Source organism: Limanda limanda, chromosome 9 (genome assembly GCF_963576545.1).
Source record: "Limanda limanda chromosome 9, fLimLim1.1, whole genome shotgun sequence".
NCBI lineage: Eukaryota > Metazoa > Chordata > Actinopteri > Pleuronectiformes > Pleuronectidae > Limanda > Limanda limanda.
The window spans coordinates 22,605,138-22,624,658 of NC_083644.1; the positions used below are offsets into that span (position 1 = coordinate 22,605,138).

General features: G+C 41.0%; 2 protein-coding genes across 2 annotated transcripts; both read left to right on the forward strand.

Moving 5' to 3' along the window:
* Positions 1-1,752: 1,752 nt before the first annotated feature.
* Positions 1,753-5,851, forward strand: sgcb (sarcoglycan, beta (dystrophin-associated glycoprotein)). Its single transcript, XM_061077669.1, has 6 exons — positions 1,753-1,790; positions 2,857-3,066; positions 3,167-3,352; positions 3,465-3,656; positions 3,948-4,079; positions 4,190-5,851. Exons 1-6 carry the CDS (start codon positions 1,776-1,778, stop codon positions 4,388-4,390), a joined length of 936 nt encoding a protein of 311 aa, XP_060933652.1. The 5' UTR covers positions 1,753-1,775; the 3' UTR covers positions 4,391-5,851.
* Positions 5,852-6,151: 300 nt separating this feature from the next.
* LOC133010084 (uncharacterized) lies at positions 6,152-18,456 on the forward strand. Its single transcript, XM_061077503.1, has 5 exons — positions 6,152-6,216; positions 6,398-6,835; positions 9,245-9,414; positions 9,624-9,957; positions 10,055-18,456. The coding sequence occupies exons 2-5, from the start codon at positions 6,400-6,402 to the stop codon at positions 17,578-17,580; spliced, it is 8,466 nt and encodes a 2,821-aa protein (XP_060933486.1). The 5' UTR covers positions 6,152-6,216; positions 6,398-6,399; the 3' UTR covers positions 17,581-18,456.
* The last annotated feature ends 1,065 nt before the right edge of the window (positions 18,457-19,521 follow it).

The window sequence follows — 19,521 nt, forward strand, 5'->3', positions numbered from 1 at the left end:
TTTAGCCAATCAGCTGTGTAAATTTCTCCAGGAAAATAATGAAGACTTTCAGTCTGGGTTTAGAGCCAATCATAGCACAGAGAAAGCCTTGGCAAAAGTCACTAATGACCTTCTACTAGCTTCAGATCAGGGATTTGTGTCTGTCCTCGTTCTGTTAGATCTCAGTGCAGCATTGGACACAATTGACCATCACATTTTATTACAGAGACGAAAACAGTTAATTAACATAAAAGGTTTAAATCTTATTTTTCTGATCGCTTCCAATTCGTGCAAATTAATGATGAGTCATCTGTGCGCACCAAAGTTAACCATGGTGTTCCACAGGGCTCTGTGCTCGGCCCAATTTTATTCTCATTATATATGCTTCCACTAAGAAACATAATCAGGACACACTCTGTAAATTTCCACTGCTTTACGGATGACACCCAGTTATACTTGTCAATAAAACTTCAACAAAGTAATCAATTTACTAAACTTCGAGCATGTCTCAAGGACATAAAAACCTGGATGACCCGCAATTTTTTCTTATTAAACTCAGATAAAACCGAGGTTCTAATACTTGGCTCTACACACCTTAGAGATACATCATCTAATGATATAGCTGCGCTAGACGACATTGCCCTTGCTTCCAATGAAACAGTCAGGAACTTGGGAGTGATTTTTGATCCTGATTTGTCATTTAATTCTCACAAAAAATTTCTAGGACCGCCTTCTTCCACTTGCTAAAAAATCAGACATGTCCTTTTGCAAAAAGATGCAGAAAAAACAGTCAACGCCTTTGTTACATCCAGACTGGATTATTGTAATTCATTATTATCAGGCTCAAGCAGTAAGATGTTAAAGACTCTGCAGCTTGTCCATAATGCCGCAGCACGTGTCCTGACAAGAACCAAGAAAAGAGAGCACATTTCTCCAGTATTAGCATCGCTACACTGGCTTCAGGTTAAATCTAGAATAGAATTTTAAATTCTCATCTAAGACTTCTTATGGAAGAAATGACCCATGACAAGAGTTTAAATATGTTTACATACGTCTGATGTTAGGGTTTAAAAGGACTAACTCTAACATAGCCTAACAAAACACCTGACTACTTTAAATGTTGCTAGGAAAAAATGTTTTTCGATGTGTTGGGGTTTATGCACCAGGAGTAAACAATTGGTAGCCTGAAGGACTGCAAATCCCGTTTCCCTTTATCCTTTATCTCGTGAGCAGAGGTGCCCGGCTGAGGTGGGTTTAAACATATATTCTGACTCTTCCTCGTTATTATGATAATGATGATTATTATTAAATTATTCATTATTATTATTATATCTAGAAGAAAGTGCAGACTAAATAAGACGTCTGTACAACTGCATAGTATAGCAACCATGATGCCTGCTTGCTGAGTACTAAGTTTCTTTATGAGTTTTTATTGTGAATAAATGTATAGGGAGTGTTGAGCTCCTTCTCTTGTGTCCAGTTTTGCAGATGGAAATTTTGAATGGACATGCTTTTCTATTTTAGGATCCTTCTGTCATTGGTCGCTTGAACTTGGAAGGAACCATCTTTTATTATGATGGCAGCGTCTTTTTCGACACGCACAGTTCCAATTAAACCACCATTAAAAAACATATTTTTTTTCCTAGTTTATTTTAACATCATATTTTTGTGATATTTGGTTAATTGTCGCTCATTCAATCATTCACACCACAGCCTGTTATTTAGTTTCACCTCGGCTGTGGAGAAGTGGTTTGTCCCCCGTCAGTGCGCAAGCAGGAGAGAGAGAGAGAGTCAACATGGCGTCCGAGCAGGTCCGTGCGATATTTCTTCTTATTCTGACGTTTACGCTGTTTTTAGCCGAGATGTTCGTTAATGCGTTGTGCTGTAAGGTCCCGAGGAACCTGATGTAAACAGATATAAATGTTTCAGTCTTTTCTTGGGCCGTACGGTTGTGTCAGTGTAATAAACACTGGCCTCCGGTGTGTTATTGTGGACAGCGTTAGGCAAATGAAGATGGTTTTATTTTAGCACCTTCAGACCTGCTGCCTGGCAAATAGGTAAATTAGCAAATATAGAGACAAGAGTTACATTTGTAATAATAAGACAGGTACGTGTATTGGCATTTTACTGCTCAGAGGAGTTGAGTTTATTTTTAGTCACGGCCACAGACAGGGAGTCGCGGGGCATTTCACTGAGATACATTCCAACACACAAGAGACAGAGGAAATATTAACTAAGATCGAGTTTGTTACGTGTATGGAACATTAAGTAAAGACAAGACATTATTGTGTATATATATAAACCATTTTACTAGGACTGGGCCACATGGTTAACATATATTAAGATAAATGTTTTTATATCAGTTAATATCAATAATTATCACGTCGCTATTTATTTTAAGTTAAAACACAGATTTTTTGCTCCTGAGTGAAGGTCGTGGATTTAAACACAAAATGATTTACACTTACAAACCTGATGAAGATCAATTCTGTGTTATTATACCTCTCACTTATGTTCAATGCATTGGCAGTATTTAGACATATATTGAACCTTTGTTATGTAGCTTTTGAACAAATATATTGTAATATTTATTGATATTGTTTTATTGCCCAGCCCTACATTTGATCAATCTTCATGAGAAAAGTATGTTAACAGTCTCCACATGTAAAAAACACACAGGTTTTTGGTGAATGGATCCAAGATTGTGGTTAGAATTATGATTGTAATAGGTCTCTCTATGTAGAGCATGTTATGGTGTTGTAAAAGTATATGTAAGGTTATTTTTAAGTGTCATGACTTAAAATGAATTACATTATTGAAATGGTATCACACCAATTCTAGATTTTAGAGTTATACGATTGATTTCTTTCCATCCAGGAGAGTTCCAACGGGCCGGTGAAGAAGTCCATGAGAGAAAAGGCCATAGAAAGACGCAACATCAACAAGGAACACAACAGTAACTTTAAAGCTGGCTATGTCCCCATAGAAGAAGAGCGTCTTCATAAGACAGGGCTGAGAGGACGTAAGGGAAACATGGCCATTTGCATCATCGTCCTCCTCTTCCTCCTCGCCTTAATTAACCTCATTGTGAGTAATAAGAGCCAAAATTTATTTTAAATTGATCCTCTTCGAGCAATCACTGTGTTGGTACTAGAATCATGAACCCTGGTCTTACGCTGTCCCTCAGATCACACTAGTCATATGGACTGTGATCCGTATTGGTCCGAATGGCTGTGACAGTATGGAGTTCCATGAGAGTGGCCTGCTGCGCTTCAAACAGAAGGCGGACATGGGCATCGTTCACCCGCTGCACAAGAGCACAGTAGGAGGCCGTAAGGACCAGGACCTGGTGATTGTCGGCAACAACAACCCGGTGAGACACAGAGCACATTTACAGTGACGACTAATCATTCAAACATTTCTACACTGCTTTTGTGTAATGTAGTTGAAGAACTCCTCTCTTTACTTCACTTCTGTCGTTCCAGGTTGTGTTCCAGCAAGGCACATCTAAGCTTAGTGTAGAAAAGGACAAGACCTCGGTCGTCAGTGATGTTGGAATAACGTTCACGGACCCTCGCACACAGACCACGTACTTCAGTACGGACTTTGAAAACCATGAGTTCCATTTGCCCAAAGGAGTCAAAGTCCTCAGCGTTAAAAAGGCGTCCACAGAAAGGGTGTGTATGTGGCGAGTAACTGTCTGATAGTTGTAACCAAAACATAGTTGATTGATCAGTGTTTTACAACCCATGCAACACATACTTGTACTATTCACAGTGACTCATAATGACTCATAAAGTGCCATGAATAAATAGATCATAAAAAAAATGAAGGAAGTTTGGACCCTGTTAGAAATTAAGGTTTCAATATGGCAACGGCTGAGCATACACAGCCCAGACAATCTTGGAGTATCCTAATATCTTTTTATATGAACGCCCTTAAATGTCTCTGGTTGTTTCTGGTTTCAGATCACCAGCAGTGCATCATCTGACCTGAACATTAAAGGGGACAGCAAGGCTATTATCCGTGGTAATGAGGGGGTCAACATCATGGGCCGGACCGTAGAGTTCAAAGTGGGTGGAGGCATTGAGCTAAGAGCTGTAAGTATGGACATGTGTTTGATGTGAATTGCATAAATGCAGCATAAAGCAGAGGAAGATGAAGATGAGACCCAGAGGACACATGGATCATGGATTTATTCTCTTTGCAGGAAAACAGCATCGTCCTCAATGGATCAGTCATGTTCAATACCACACGCATCCCTAACTCAGCAGGAGATGTGTATTTCGATCAAGATATGGAGAGGTACAAGCTGTGCATGTGTGCGGACGGGACTCTGTTCCGCGTGAAGGTGAAGTATCCCAACATGGGGTGCCAGACGTCAGACAACCCGTGTGGAAAAGCTCACTAGGCGGCCTGACTGGAATCTGCGTAAATCACCAATCAAGTCAGATTACATATTTTGCATAACAGGACTTTCTATAGGAAATTCATCATGACTTGCACATAACAATACTGTACCTCTGTGGTTCACCTGACAAATTCTGTATTCCGTATTTTTTTTGCAGAGCAGGAATGATAGAGATCGATACCACTTGGCCAAAGATATTAACAGAAATCCTGAAGTATTTTTGATTTTTTCTGCAAAGTTGCCAAATTTATTAAAACTCTATTATGCCATGAAAGCGCTTCACACTCCTACAGATAAAATCGTATTGTGGTTTACATTGCCTGTCGCAATTAAAGTCTACGGTATTTATTTTTGCCTTACCGTCCAGTATTATACACTAAGTTGGCAGTTTAAAAGGTAGATCGAGCTAAAACTGACGCTTTCTAATAATAACAATCCTGCAGTAAATCCTCCTCCATGAATGCTTTAAAGTTCAGTTATTATTTAAATTGTTTCAGAGAGGTGTTGATTCTTTTGAGGATGTAGATTGTGGTGCTGTTGAACTGTTATTACCTAATACAGACAAGTGTTTCTGTTTTCAGATAAAGATAAACGCTTTAGACAAAATATTAATCAACAGCACCACAAATTTCCACATCCAAAATTACTAGAAAGCTGAATCAACACCTTCCTAAAACTGAACATTATAACGTCCATGAAAGTTGAATTTACTGCAGGACTTGTATTAAACTACATTAGTTTTAGCTAGGTGTCAGTAGTAAACTACTAACCGGGAGTAAAAACCATGTGGAGGGGTTATATATGATTTTATTTGCTGTTCTTTGTTCCTGGCAGCTGTGTTTGATACTCTCTTTATTATTTTTTTGAGTGAGACACTAAGATTATATCAAGTAATATGCACAGAATTGGGATGAACTGTAACATGAGTGATACATTTTTAAGCCATCCAGTAATGCTAAACAGGCCTTTTTCTGCACATCTATGTCTCTCCATCATGCAAGTGTCAATGGATTTACAAGGGATGATCTGAGATATATATGTATAGTATTCTAATTTTGTTGCAGAAGCTTTTTACAGTGAGGAAATTCACTATTGCAAAACAAAAGAGTGTTTGCACTAAGTTATACTACAGATTAATGCATTTCTCTTTAAATGTTATGTGTTCATGAATGTCAGATGAGTGGAAACAATCAATAGCTTGTTTGATGCCTATATTGTGTTGTTTGAATTTTGTGCAATATACCATAAAATATTTTATTTTGCCTTGGATTGTCTGTTTCTAAACAGTAGTGATGTTAAGAACATTTGTTATTGATGTCATGAAGTAGTTGTTCTCAGAACATTGCAGACCTGGTGCCTGTTTGGAAAGAATTGAGTAATTTTGAACCACTATATGGAAAAATATGTCCCACATTTCAATGCTATGTTTGTTTCAATAAAGCAACATGTTGCTATGTGAAACTTGTTGTCATCGGCCTTAGTAACCATAAAATAGGACAGTGCCTCACTATGCTGTTTTATTATCTTATAGCACGTGTAAAGCAAGGGCACGGCTCTCTTCGTCATAAATCTTCAGGATCGGTTGTCTATCATAACTTTTAGCCGAAACCAATGACAGTAAGACATTAACTACACATGTAAATGATTGAATGAATCACAGAGTGGTGTCTTCGGGCAAGGGCTTGTTAAGCTAGACGCAGCAAAATATGCGTTCAGACTTTGATCAGAAACTGGTGGATACGGTCCAGGTTAATACACTGACAGAAGCCTGGGTTTAAGAAGAGGCACAAGGTTTCCTGTCAGCTCGGAGAAGAGTGGACACACGGGTGAGTTGGATGTTTTTTGACAGTAATATTGTAACATGTTTAAGTTTAGCATTTAATGATTTATAGATTGTATAAACTGATAATGTTACGTAACACTTTAATAGGAAACTTTTTTTTTAAATGTTTTTGTCAATTCCCTTCATTGACATTAATGATCAATGTGTACTTTTGGGTCCGGCAGCGATGGCAGTGGTACAGGTGCCCTTCTTGGTTGCTGTGCTGCTCCTCGTCTCCCCTGGCCTCCACTGCTCCTCTCCCCCACCGGCCTGTCCCGAGTCGTGCACCTGTCAGAGAGCGTCCCTGTTGAATTGCTCGTCCTCTGGCCTCTCCTCGTTGCCGCAGCACATCCAAGATTCTGTCACTTGGCTGGACTTGTCTCAAAATCGCCTCGATACTGTTACACTCCACCGGCCATATCGGAACCTCAGGAATGTATGGCTGGAAAACAACACTATCACACGCTTGTCACTCTGCATAGACACAAACCTGGGAACCCAATCTGTCAGAGGTAGACATTCAGGACGATTGGGACTCTCGAGCAGACGCAGATGTGTGTCTTGGGCCCCCGCCCTGCAGCTGCTATCTGTTGAGAGGAATCAGCTGAAACAACTCCCAGAGGGTGAGTCTAATACACTCATACGCCCATATTTAAACCACTGTCACAGAACATGAACAGCATAATAACCACTGCTTCCAGTCTGCAGAGAAACTGTATGACAATCCAAACCTATACACTGTAGGTGGGCCAACATATCGTGATATATTATTTTCATACATTTATCAGTTGTTAAGCACATATTCAGGATATTCCGCTCATTAATATTGTGATCTGTACTTTGATCTGTGATATCAGAATTTTCATCTACCCGTGTGGATGTATTTAGACAATTTCCTAAAGTTAATGTAGTTATAACACAGTATAAAAAGCCTTAATTGAAACATGTAGTGTGAAGTAAAATAACTTGAGTATTTCTAAAAAGAAACATCATGAAATATCAAAACTGAAGTTTCCTTAGAAAGGCTCCTGCCAGTGTTACACTGCTGCTCAGTATAACTGGATCCTTGTTACTTATGTGCATTCCTTTTAGAGGTGGGGCAAATTGTGATTGTTTTATGGGGTATTTTTATCTACAACTAAACTTCGTATTGATAAGCTGATCATATTTTGCATACAAAAACTCAGTTTGTAACTATTGCTATTAAACATATGCAGCTATAATAAAACTACAATCTTTCCATCAGAAATGTAGTGTAAGTTTTAAAGTGATAAATGTATATTCTCAGCTTTGGTAGATGTAAATGTACTTAGTTTCTTTCCACTGTTGTCAACACATTTGTAGTAATATTAAGAATGTAATAGTCCTACAATACTATAAGTATACATATACATATATTATCTCAAAGATGCATTAGCCATCAACATAAAAAGACAAAATGATGAATTAATGGAAAAAAATACATAAACAATAATGTGTATGATAGTGTTCACAACGTTGTGTATTAACTTATTCATGACGTATAGACATCACCCAATGTGATCTAAGGTTAAACAGTTATATTAAATGTTTATTTTCTGAGTGTGTGCCCATCATATACGTTTACTGTAGTTTCTGTAATGTAATGTAAAGGTAGACAAGAGTTACACACACAATTGACGTATGAGCTTTTTAGATTCAGATTTCAGAGCACGAAGAGTTAAACCATCAAAATTTTGCAAACAAATCAAAGTTTAAAGATAAATAGGTTAATTTAAATTTATGTAGCAGAACGTTTATTGTGTTCTTACCTATTCCATTATCATTTTCCAACCAATGGGTCCGGACCCCAGGTTGTTTATCACTGGCCCATAAGATCTGATCACATAAATTACACATGAACGTCCCTTATTTTTTTACATTTCTCTTCGCGGGTCATAAAAAACAGGGCCTCTGATAGTGAAGTTACACAACGTTCATAATGTACAACTTATATTGTCCTGTGGAATGTCATTGAGGAATGTCCATAACAAAGACCTGAAATATAGATTTACCTCACACCACACTGTCAACAAAACTCTGGTTAAAATGTTAATGTGCATGGGCTAATGTCTAACAATGTGTTCATAATGGAAGACTACATGTGTGAGCTGTGTGCATTGCTGTTACTGTTCATTTTATTTTCACTTTAAACAAACCCTCTTGTTGATATCCCTTATCTTTGGTACTGCGCTCTACTCAGAAATGATTAAACCTCCCAAGATAATGACACTGTACAGCTGTCAGCCAGTCACAGCTTTTATTGACATTCCAGTGGCTCAACGAAAGGGGTAAACATCCAATGCAGCATTTTAGTTTTCCCCTGCATCATGTAATTTCACAGCATTCCTTCTGCTTGGTTCAACAGCAGAGTGTGTTGCAAATAAACATATTCACAATGGTTGTTCTAAAGGCATGTGTGGACAGCCCATTCACTTAGCAGGAGCTGCGTTGACAGTCATAGAATTCTCTCCTGTTTGGTATTCAGCTCACAGAACCCTCAGTGCCTCTCTAATGAAGCCCCGACTCACAGCGGCTGACTCCAGCCCAGAAGACTAACAGGGATTGTCTCAGGCGAGTGAAAAGGATAAGACTGAATGAGCTCCTTGCAAAAAATTCTCAGCCCCTAATTAGTAGCAAAGTAAAAGTGTTTACACAGAAAATAAACCAGACAAGTTTAGATTCATATTCAAGGAAAGGACCCCCTTCCCTTGAATTCATTGATTTGGGAATTTTACACTATTTGCTATCAAGACCACACATGGAGGCCCTAATCTTAGCATTTAAACACTTTGGAAATGTAAACAAATCAATATTATACTTCAAAATATAGTTTCCACCTTGAAAATCACATTGACAAATGTTGAGCAACACAGGACTCAGAGGACAAGAGATAAAGAGACCTGTTATCACTGAAAACCTGTAACACAAGGTAAATTTCTCCCTTCAGGAGCCGCCCCTTCTTGGTCGTTGTTGTTGAAGTCATATTACAGCCCTTATTTTCTGTCATCCAGGGCTGGAACGTAGTGCATCCTTATGGGTTCTGCAGCTCTCCTTCAACAGGATCTCAACTCTACGACCAGGAGAACTGAGACATCTTCGACAGCTAAAAGAGCTCCACCTAAAACATAACCTCATCACGAGTCTCCATCCACAGATGTTCCAAGATTTAGCCGAGCTCAAAGTAAGATGGAAGTTTATTGTTTTTAGGTTGAGGAGTAATATATAGCATATTTTATTTATTATATTTTTCCTTAATTTGATATTGTTCGCATATATTTTTGGAAAAAATATATATATATTTAAAAGACTATGTATCTTAAATCTATTAATGCATTAGCCATCAAATTGTGTCTCATCCGCCATATGTCCATGTGTTTCTCCTCCTCAAAGGTCCTTGATCTGAGCTTCAACATGTTGACCAACCTCCATCCTTCGATGTACCTCTCCCTGCATACCATTGGGTCAGAAGTTAGGCTGGATGGGAACAGGTGGCAGTGTGACTGCAGCATGCGAAGTCTAAGAAGGCGTATGGCCTATGACAGCAACAGAGGCCTGCAGACCTGGGGCGTTGTGTGTGCTCTCCCATCTGTCCTCTCAGGCAAGGACCTGCTACAGTTGGAGGAGGATGACCTAAACTGTTTTGGTTCTGAAAACAGTCCAGAGCTCCATCAAGATGTGACGGTCTACAGCGGCTCTGAGATACTTCTGTCTTGCTCTAAACAAGGTAACAAAGTCAAAAGTATAAAAAAGCATATGTAATAGCTTACATATATAATAATGGAGGTAAACCTGACTACAGGTTAATGTTGTCTTTTCTGTAGATTCCTTGTGGTTGACGCCCAGTGGTCAAGAATCTGTTAGCGGACCTCAGGCTTCTCTGCTCATCGGTGACGTAACTGACAAAGACAAAGGACTATATGTGTGTATGACTGAAGACCATGAGGTTGTTTCTGTTTTTAACCTTCAAATCAGGAGAGTAGAACATGCAAGAAGAAAAACAAGAAGTTTGCCCAGAAATATCCGACAAGTTATCCCCCAAATCACCACAAACAGGATAGGTCAAGAAAGGAATCAGGGAGCTACACAGTCTGACCTGGCTCTGGCAGTGTGTCTGTCAGTTTTCATTACGTTTCTGATAGCCTTTATCCTTGGGGTCTTAGCTAGACCTTTTATTGAGGTTCTTTGCACAAAGATCACTAACAAGAGAAACCCAACTGGAACTAACTCTGTCTCATCTTCAGAACAAAGACAATATGAGAATGAAGCCTACTCCGAGGGTGAGGAACCAGAAGAGATCGTAACTCACAGGGAAAGGAGAGTCACATTTAGGACCGTCAACACTGGAGAAGATATTAATGTAGAATATTATGATACCGTAGCCGGTGGTAATCAGCAAAGCGGAGAAGCAACAAACACTGAGGAGGATGAGCACACAGCTGGAGACTCAGGAAGTGAAAACGGCTCACGACAGATAAATCCAGGAAATAAACAGCGAGATGCAAGAGACATCTCAGGCACCACTAATACAAGACGCAAACACAGAGTGCAGTTTGACAACATCCCAGACTCTGAAAAGCTAGAGGAGAGAAGTTTGTCTTCATGCTCAGATTCTTCACTATCTGACCGAGAATTAAAAAAGGATCGAATGAACAAGAGAGCCCACACATCACCCAAGTCTCTGCAGCGGGCAGAAGACTCTGTACAGCAGGGAGCTGATTCCTCAACATCTGAAATAGTAGAAGTGGAAGAATTAGCCATCGAGAGGACAAGGGAAATGTCTGAATTTTCTTCTGAGCCCTTTACAGATTGGTCACCACATGCGGATGATACCAAACATACAGACTCTGGCTTGTGGCAGGAGAATGAAGAACAATTTGAGTTTAGTGATTCAGTTGGAAGCAATTCTGCGAGGTCCAGCAGTTTGTTCGGTTCTTTTAATTATTCCAAACGTAAAGTTCTGCCCACTTCAGACATCCAAAGCAGGGATGATGTGTCCAGCTGCAGCTCATCTCTCAGTGCGGATGAGCCTACGCAATACACTGTGAATCCAGACCAGGAGGAAGAAGATACAGAAAACAACCACAATAAATCTAAGCTCACAAACCCACATGACACACTAAGGTCTGCAGAGAGACCAGAGCAAACCTCTTCCTCTCAATCCAGCGACAGTGAGCAAATGCAGAACACGGTCAATGAAAAAGTAAACAAAGAAGAGGTGAGAGAATATTATAAGCCAAGCAGCGGGATAGTTGCAGGGGAGAGAGAAACAAGAGAGAAAATTAAACCCATGCCACGGTCAAGGTGGCGTGGAGTCAGTTTGGGTGTTGGAGAGATGCACAAGACAAGTGTTCAGTTTCAGGAATCTCATACAGCAAGTCGTGATTCAGACGCACATTGGCCTGCCCTAGATCTTGATAATAAAATACGCATTAAGAGGCGTCTAGACATCAAAGCACCATCACCATCTCCTGATTCATCCTCTAGTAAATTCCAGCAAAATCCAGATGCAGGGTGGCCTGCCTTAGATCTTGAAAATATTCCTACCATCAAGAGGCGTCTGGATGTCAAAGCACCATCACCCCTTCCTGATTCATGTTCTAGTAGTGATAGTGAGGATGAAACAACAGGTCACACAGAGAAGACGATACCACAGAAGGTTGACCATTCAGGGCTTCTTTTGAAAGAATCTCAAACAGCAAATCTTGATCCAGATGCAAAGTGGCCTGCCCTAGATCTTGAAAATATTCCTACAATCAACAGGCGTCTAGATGTAAAAGCACCATCACCATCTCCTGATTCATCTTCTAGTAGTGACAGTGAAGATGAAACACCAGGTCACACAGAGAAGACGATCCCAGAGAAGGTTCACCATCCAGGGCTTCTTTTGAAAGAATCTCAAACAGCAAATCCTGATCGAGATGCAAGGTGGCCTGCCCTAGATCTTGAAAATATTCCTACCATCAAGAGGCGTCTGGATATTAAAGCACCATCACCTCCTCCTGATTCAGCTTCTAGTAGTGACAGTGATGATGAAGCAACACATGCTGCAGAGAGGCCTGGGAAGGTGGGAAATGCAACACTTCCATTGCACAAATTTCCAACAGCAACTCATGATCCAGATGCAAGGTGGCCTGCCGTAGATCTTGAACATATTCCTACCATCAAGAGGCGTCTAGATGTCAAAGCACCATCTCCTGATTCATCTTCTAGTAGTGAAAGTGAAGATGAAACAACAGGTCACACAGAGAAGAAAATACCGCAGAAGGTTGACCATTCAGGGCTTCTTTTGAAAACATCTCCAACAGCACATCTTGACCCTGATGCAAAGTGGCCTGCCCTAGATCTTGGAAATATTCCTACCATCAAGAGACGTCTGGATGTCAAAGCTCCATCACCTCCTCCTTATTCAGCTTCTAGTAGTGAAAGTGATGATGAAACAATACATGCTGCAGAGAGGCCTGGGAAGGTGGGAAATGCAGCACTTCCATTTCACAAATTTCCAACAGCAACTCATGATACAGATGCAAAGTGGCCTGCCCTAGATCTTGAACATATTCCTACCATCAAGAGGCGTCTAGATATCAAAGCACCATCACCCCCTCCTGATTCATCTTCTAGTAGTGAAAGTGATGATGAAACAACAGGTCACACAGAGAAGAAAATACCGCAGAAGGTTGACCATTCAGGGCTTCTTTTGAAAACATCTCCAACAGCACATCTTGACCCTGATGCAAAGTGGCCTGCCCTAGATCTTGGAAATATTCCTACCATCAAGAGGCGTCTGGATGTCAAAGCACCATCACCATCTCCTGATTCATCTTCTAGTAGTGACAGTGATGATGAAACAACACATGCTGCAGAGAGGCCTGGGAAGGTGGGAAATGCAGCGCTTCCATTGCACAAATTTCCAACATCAACTCATGATACAGATGCAAGGTGGCCTGCCCTAGATCTTGAACATATTCCTACCATCAAGAGGCGTCTGGATGTCAAAGCACCATCACCATCTCCTGATTCATCTTCTAGTAGTGACAGTGAAGATGAAACAACAGGTCACACAGAGAAGACGATACCGCAGAAGTTTCACCATTCAGGGCTTCTTTTGAAAACATCTCCAACAACAAATCTTGACCCAGATGCAAGGTGGCCTGCACTAGATCTTGAACATATTCCTACCATCAAGAGACGTCTAGATGTCAAAGCACCATCACCATCTCCTGATTCATCTTCTAGTAGTGAAAGTGATATTGACACAACACGTCACACAGAGAAGACGATACCACAGAAGGTTGACCATTCAGGGCTTCTTTTGAAAGAATCTCCATCAGCAAATCTTGATCCAGATGCAAAGTGGCCTGCTATAGATCTTGAAAATATTCCTACCATCAAGAGGCGTCTGGATGTCAAAGCTCCATCACCTGATTCATCTTCTAGTAGTGACAGTGAGGATGAAACAACAGGTCACACAGAGAAGACAATTCCACAGAAGGTTCACCATTCTGGGCTTCTTTTGAAAGAATCTGAAACAGCAACTCATGGTCCAGATGCAAGGTGGCCTGCCCTAGATCTTGAAAATATTCCTACCATCAAGAGGCGTCTGGATGTCAAAGCACCATCACCCCCTGATTCATCTTCTAGTAGTGAAAGTGATGATGAAACAACAGGTCAAACAGAGAAGACGATACCGCAGAAGTTTCACCATTCAGGGCTTCTTTTGAAAACATCTCCATCAGCAAATCTTGATCCAGATGCAAAGTGGCCTGCTGTAGATCTTGAAAATATTCATACCATCAAGAGACGTCTGGATGTCAAAGCACCATCACCTCCTCCTGATTCATCTTCTAGTAGTGACAGTGATGATGAAACAATACATGCTGCAGAGAGGCCTGGGAAGGTGGGAAAGGCAGCGCTTCCATTGCACAAATTTCCAACAGCAACTCATGATACAGATGCAAAGTGGCCTGCCCTAGATCTTGAACATATTCCTACCATCAAGAGGCGTCTAGATATCAAAGCACCATCACCATCTCCTGATTCATCTTCTAGTAGTGACAGTGAAGATGAAACAACAGGTCACACAGAGAAGACAATTCCACAGAAGGTTCACCATTCTGGGCTTCTTTTGAAAGAATCTCAAACAGCAACTCATGGTCCAGATGCAAGGTGGCCTGCCCTAGATCTTGAAAATATCCCCAACATCAAGAGGCGTCTGGATGTCAAAGCACCATCAACCCCTGATTCATCTTCTAGTAGTGACAGTGATGATGAAACAACACATGCCGCAGAGAGGCCTGGGAAGGTGGGCAATGCAGCGCTTCCATTGCAAAAATTTCCAACAGAAACTCATGATCCAGATGCAAGGTGGCCTGCCCTAGATCTTGAAAATATTCCTACCATCAAGAGACGTCTGGATGTCAAAGCACCATCACCTCCTCCTGATTCATCGTCTAGTAGTGAAAGTGATGATGAAACAACAGGTCACACAGAGAAGACAATACCACAGAAGGTTGACCATTCAGGGCTTCTTTTGAAAGAATCTCAAACAGCAACTCATGATCCAGATGCAAGGTGGCCTGCCCTAGATCTTCTGAATATTCCTACAATCAAGAGGCGTCTGGATGTCAAAGCACCATCACCATCTCCTGATTCATCTTCTAGTAGTGACAGTGAAGATGAAACAACAGGTCACACCGAGAAGAAGACATCAATGAAGTTTCACCGTTCAGGGCTTCTTTTGAAAGAATCGCAAAAAGCAAATCGTGATCTAGATGCAAGATGGCCTGCCCTAAATCTTGAAAATATCCCTACCATCAAGAGGCGTCTGGATATCAAAGCACCATCACCAGACTCTAATTCGTCTTCTAGTAGTGACAATGAGGAAGATATTACACATCATAAAGCGAGGCCAACGAAGGTTGATATTGTTCCGATAAAGAAACATGAACAGGGCAAGGTCAATCTTTCAACATTTCCGTTGCACAAATCTGAAACAGTAAGTTATGATCCACTGGGGTCTGCTGTAAATCTTAACCATATTACTCGAATAAAGAGACGTTTGGACATCAAAGCCCGAACATCACCTCCTAAATCGTTAAGTGATGAGAGTACAGTGGAAGGAAAGATAAAGGAAGCCAATAAAATGGGTCCCCATTACTTATCAAGCAGCTCAGTTGAGCAAGAGGAGTATACAGAAGATATAAGCAACCCATCAATGACAATAAAACCACATCCAGATCCAAGATGGCCTGAACTAGGTCTCAGCAGCGCTCCTCGTATCAAAAGGCACCTAGATATTAAGACACACTCACCTTCAACTGAGTCATCTTCCAGCAGTGACAAGAGTGACAGTGAAAGTACATACCTACCGGTGAAAGTGGAGAGAGACAGAACTGTTGCGGGGATTACAAATTATTATCCAGTGACAAAATTTTCTGACATGAAAAAAAGTTTCTCCCCGATAAACAGGCGTTTAAATATCAGAGGACCACCACAACCAGCAGACTCCAGCTTTTCCAGCAGTGCTAATGGGACACTTTCAAGTCACACTGAGAAACATGAGATGGACAAAGATGGTGTCAGGATCACAACTCAAGAGCAACAGAAAGTGATGCATAACATTAATCTGGGTATCCCCAAGATGAGAAGACGTCTGGATATTAAAGCCCCATCACCACAACCAGATCTCGTACTTGACAGTACATCTGCAGACGTTCGACAGTATGAATCAAACTCTTCCTCAAGCGAGAGTGAGGATGAGAACAGAGGCAACAAGGTTACATGGTCACCGAAAAGCCTGATAAACATTTCTCCCAAACCAAAGACAGATCACACTATCAAATTAGAAAAGTATACAGTTATTACTGATGACCTGAGGGACAAACCAACAAATGACAACATCAGCCCAACACCAGAGATAAACCCAGAGCTCCAGTCAAGGTGGAACAACATGAATCTTGGCGTCTCCCGCTTCAGAAAGCGTCTTGATATCACATCACAAAAAAAGACACCTTTACCTGACTCGCCCTCCTCTTATACAGGTGAAAGTGGGACTGGAAATAAAACTAGCAGAACTAGATTAAATAAGAACTTAGTAAAGGTTACTGAGGAAAAGTCAAACCCAGATACCCCGCTGACTGGTTTTGGCACTCCACGTGTTGGAAGTTACTTGGACACAAAGGTCCTTGAAAAGGCTCCTGGTACTTCGCCATTACATCAACAGTCTGATTCCGTATCCAGCAGTGAGAGTGAGGGTACCTCAACAGAATACGCAGATTACACGTGGAGGGGAAGATCTCAGCTGAGTGTTGTCCCAGACGTGGCAGCTCCCCAGAATCGCACCTCTTTACTTGTGACCCATGCTGCTGATGAGTCACGCAGTGGAACTCAGGTGGAGAGGAAGGCTGGGGTAGAGCTCAAAAGCCTAGCATCAGAAGAGGGGGACGGGCCCGCCTCAATGTGGCCTAATCTGAGACTCACAAATATCCCTAAAGTCAAAAGGGCTTTGGACATCAGAGCTCCGCTGCAAAGAGAATCCTTCTCCAGCAGCAACAGTGAGGATGAGACAGACCACGCTGTTCCAAAACTGAAACCTGGTGTCCCGCGCATTAGCAGGCGTCTGAATATCAAGGCACCATCACCAGAGCCAAATACTTCCTCGTCCTCCAGCAGCATGAGCGACAATGAGGTGACAGGATACTCTGCACAACAAAGCTTACATTCATCTAATGTGACAGCAATGACAGATGACGATTACTCTCAGATCGCTTATAAACGTACAATTATCAAAGCTCCAAGGCAACGCAATTCTTTCCCTTCCAGTGGCGGAAGTCACACTTCAGACCATTCTGTTGCACAAGCAGGTCTACCCCATAGAGTGGATGACGGAAGTGCATCTCTATCCCAATGGGGAGTTTCCAGTATTGAACAGCAGAGCACCTTGGACGTTTCACCCGAGATAAGGTGGACGGGCATCGGTCGAAATCTACCAGACTTTTCCAGTGCGAGTAGACGTTTGGATTTAGGCATACCTCCTCCACAGCGGGTTCCACCTGCAGAGCCAGAACTCACCCCACCTGACTCCTCCAACTCCTCTGGTAAAATAAAACGGGACAGAGTGAAAGCATACGAGTCTCTGATGCATAGATTTTCATATCCTACCGCCAGTAGGGGTTCTGTTGCATCCAGCAGATCTCTGGACAAATTTGACAACGCAAGCAGAAGCAAAAGTGAGATTTTTAGGGCTCTGTCTGAGGATAGGAAGGAAAAGAAAGGCCTTGGTGCTTTAAAAGCCATCTCATCAAAGAGACTTCAGTGGGACACAGACGATAAAGATAAAGATGCTGTTTAGATGATCTCCAACTATGTAGTGCTGTGGTTCACAAGGTTACACCAGTTTTAACTTTAAAGGGTTTGCAAGGACATCAAACCTGTGGCCAAACTGACAAATACACTGTTCCTCTATTAAGTTGAGAAAACTGCTGCAGGTTGCTTTATGTTATTCGCTGCTACAGAAGGGAGTCTGACTTTGGTGTCACATCACAAAACCTGCCACTCCATTTTGACTTCTCAACATAAAGATCTGTGATGTTAACACAGAACTTACCACTAAAACAAAGAAATGATTGTCATTGGTGTTTTGTCTTGAGTTAGCTAACCCTAACCCTAACCCTTGTCTATGAATTAAGCTTGAAATTATATGTAAAAACTAAAAAAGATGTGTGGAGTAGTTGTGGAGCAGTGTTTGAGCAGCATGTTTATTCTTTTCTGTTCAGGTTCTTGTAAATCACATTTTTAAAGCACAACATTGTATCTGTAATCCATTTTGCAAAGAGAGACCATATAATCGTAACGTGCCTGTATTGTTAATACACCTTAATCAAACCATGTCTCACTGTGTGATGTTAAGTGTTAATTTGTAGACTTAGGCTCATCTAAATAACATCAACAGTAATGACAGCATAAAGTACTTTTTGTTATTGGTTAACTATTGACAGAAGAGCCATTAAGTTAATAAACCATTTTATTTATGTATATAGACATAGGTTATAGTGAAAACAGACATATAGACACTTACATAGTTTACATACATATATACAGTTGGGACAAGGCTGTTCATCCTCCTGCATTGTCATTGGAGAAAACTCTGGTAACAACTACCTTGATCTTAGACATATGCTGATGATTGATGTATTGTCAAGACAATAAAGGCTTTCATATAGTTTCAGCTGCAGGGGATTTCAATGACATGGGAGCTGATGTACATCTTCACATATATACTTCATGTGAATTGTGACAGTGTGGTGCAAAAGTTGCTGAACTTTAAATAAATAAAATAAGATCCTTTGAACTGGCTGCAGCCGCCTTTGCAGCATGTGTAAGGATGTGTAGGATGGGTGGGGAAATGCAGGAGGGAACTCCTGTTCCACCGTGAGGTTACAGGTGTGTTCCAGGTCTTAATAGACGCGATCATGTTGTTCATCAGAATTAGGAGAACATGGTCGTGAATATCAAAATCAAGCACAAAAACATTTGCACAAATTCCTGTACAAAACAAAAAAACCCAATTGAAAAATATTTTTCAAAAAATCTCATCCATTCACAAAAGGCTCTGTTGGAGCATGCATGCAAATATTAAATCTTCAGACGATTCAGCATCACACAACAGCCAAAGACGAAAATTTATACATGTGTTACAAGAACATTATACTAGGCGAAAGGAGAGGATAGCATAATCACACAGCTCCAAACTGTCAGTGTCCATTGTTTTGATTAGATTCTATGGGTGGTACAAAGCAATGCTTTCAGCAAACCTACAGTACTACTCAAGCCTTAAGGACCTCGTCCTGAGAGGGTCACTGGTCTTCCACTTTAGTTACATTAACACTGTCAGTGTTGAGAGAGATGCCTACTAGAGAGGAGACCTGAAACTATCAATGGACCAAGGAAGACAAAACAAATATCACAAAGACAAAATGGACACCAACTATTTCTATGTCAACTGATAACACAGTCCAAACAGTCTGAATTAATCCTGAAATATCCCTGACCACTCAAGTGTGTCTGTGTGTGTGTGTACGTGAGCATGTGTGTGTGTGTGTGTTTTAAGTGTCTTCACATGTCTATATACTGTACATTTGGGTTTGTTGGTACATGTGTGGGAAACACAAAGTGACTTCCAAGGTTTGAGGCACAATAATACTCTTACCTACACAACGTAGATACATAAATTGGTCACCAGACCAATAAATGCTGATCAGAGCACTAGTGGCTCACCGCTGTACTGAATAAG

Coding starts and splice junctions, on each gene's coding strand:
- sgcb (XM_061077669.1), top strand. Junction 3,657..3,947: donor AAAAGGCGTCCACAGAAAGG/GTGTGTATGTGG, acceptor TTCTGGTTTCAG/ATCACCAGCAGTGCATCATC. Junction 4,080..4,189: donor GAGGCATTGAGCTAAGAGCT/GTAAGTATGGAC, acceptor TTCTCTTTGCAG/GAAAACAGCATCGTCCTCAA.
- LOC133010084 (XM_061077503.1), top strand. CDS start 6,400: ATGGCAGTGGTACAGGTGCCCTTCTTGGTTGCTGTGCTGCTCCTCGTC. Junction 9,415..9,623: donor AAGATTTAGCCGAGCTCAAA/GTAAGATGGAAG, acceptor TCCTCCTCAAAG/GTCCTTGATCTGAGCTTCAA. Junction 9,958..10,054: donor TCTGTCTTGCTCTAAACAAG/GTAACAAAGTCA, acceptor TCTTTTCTGTAG/ATTCCTTGTGGTTGACGCCC.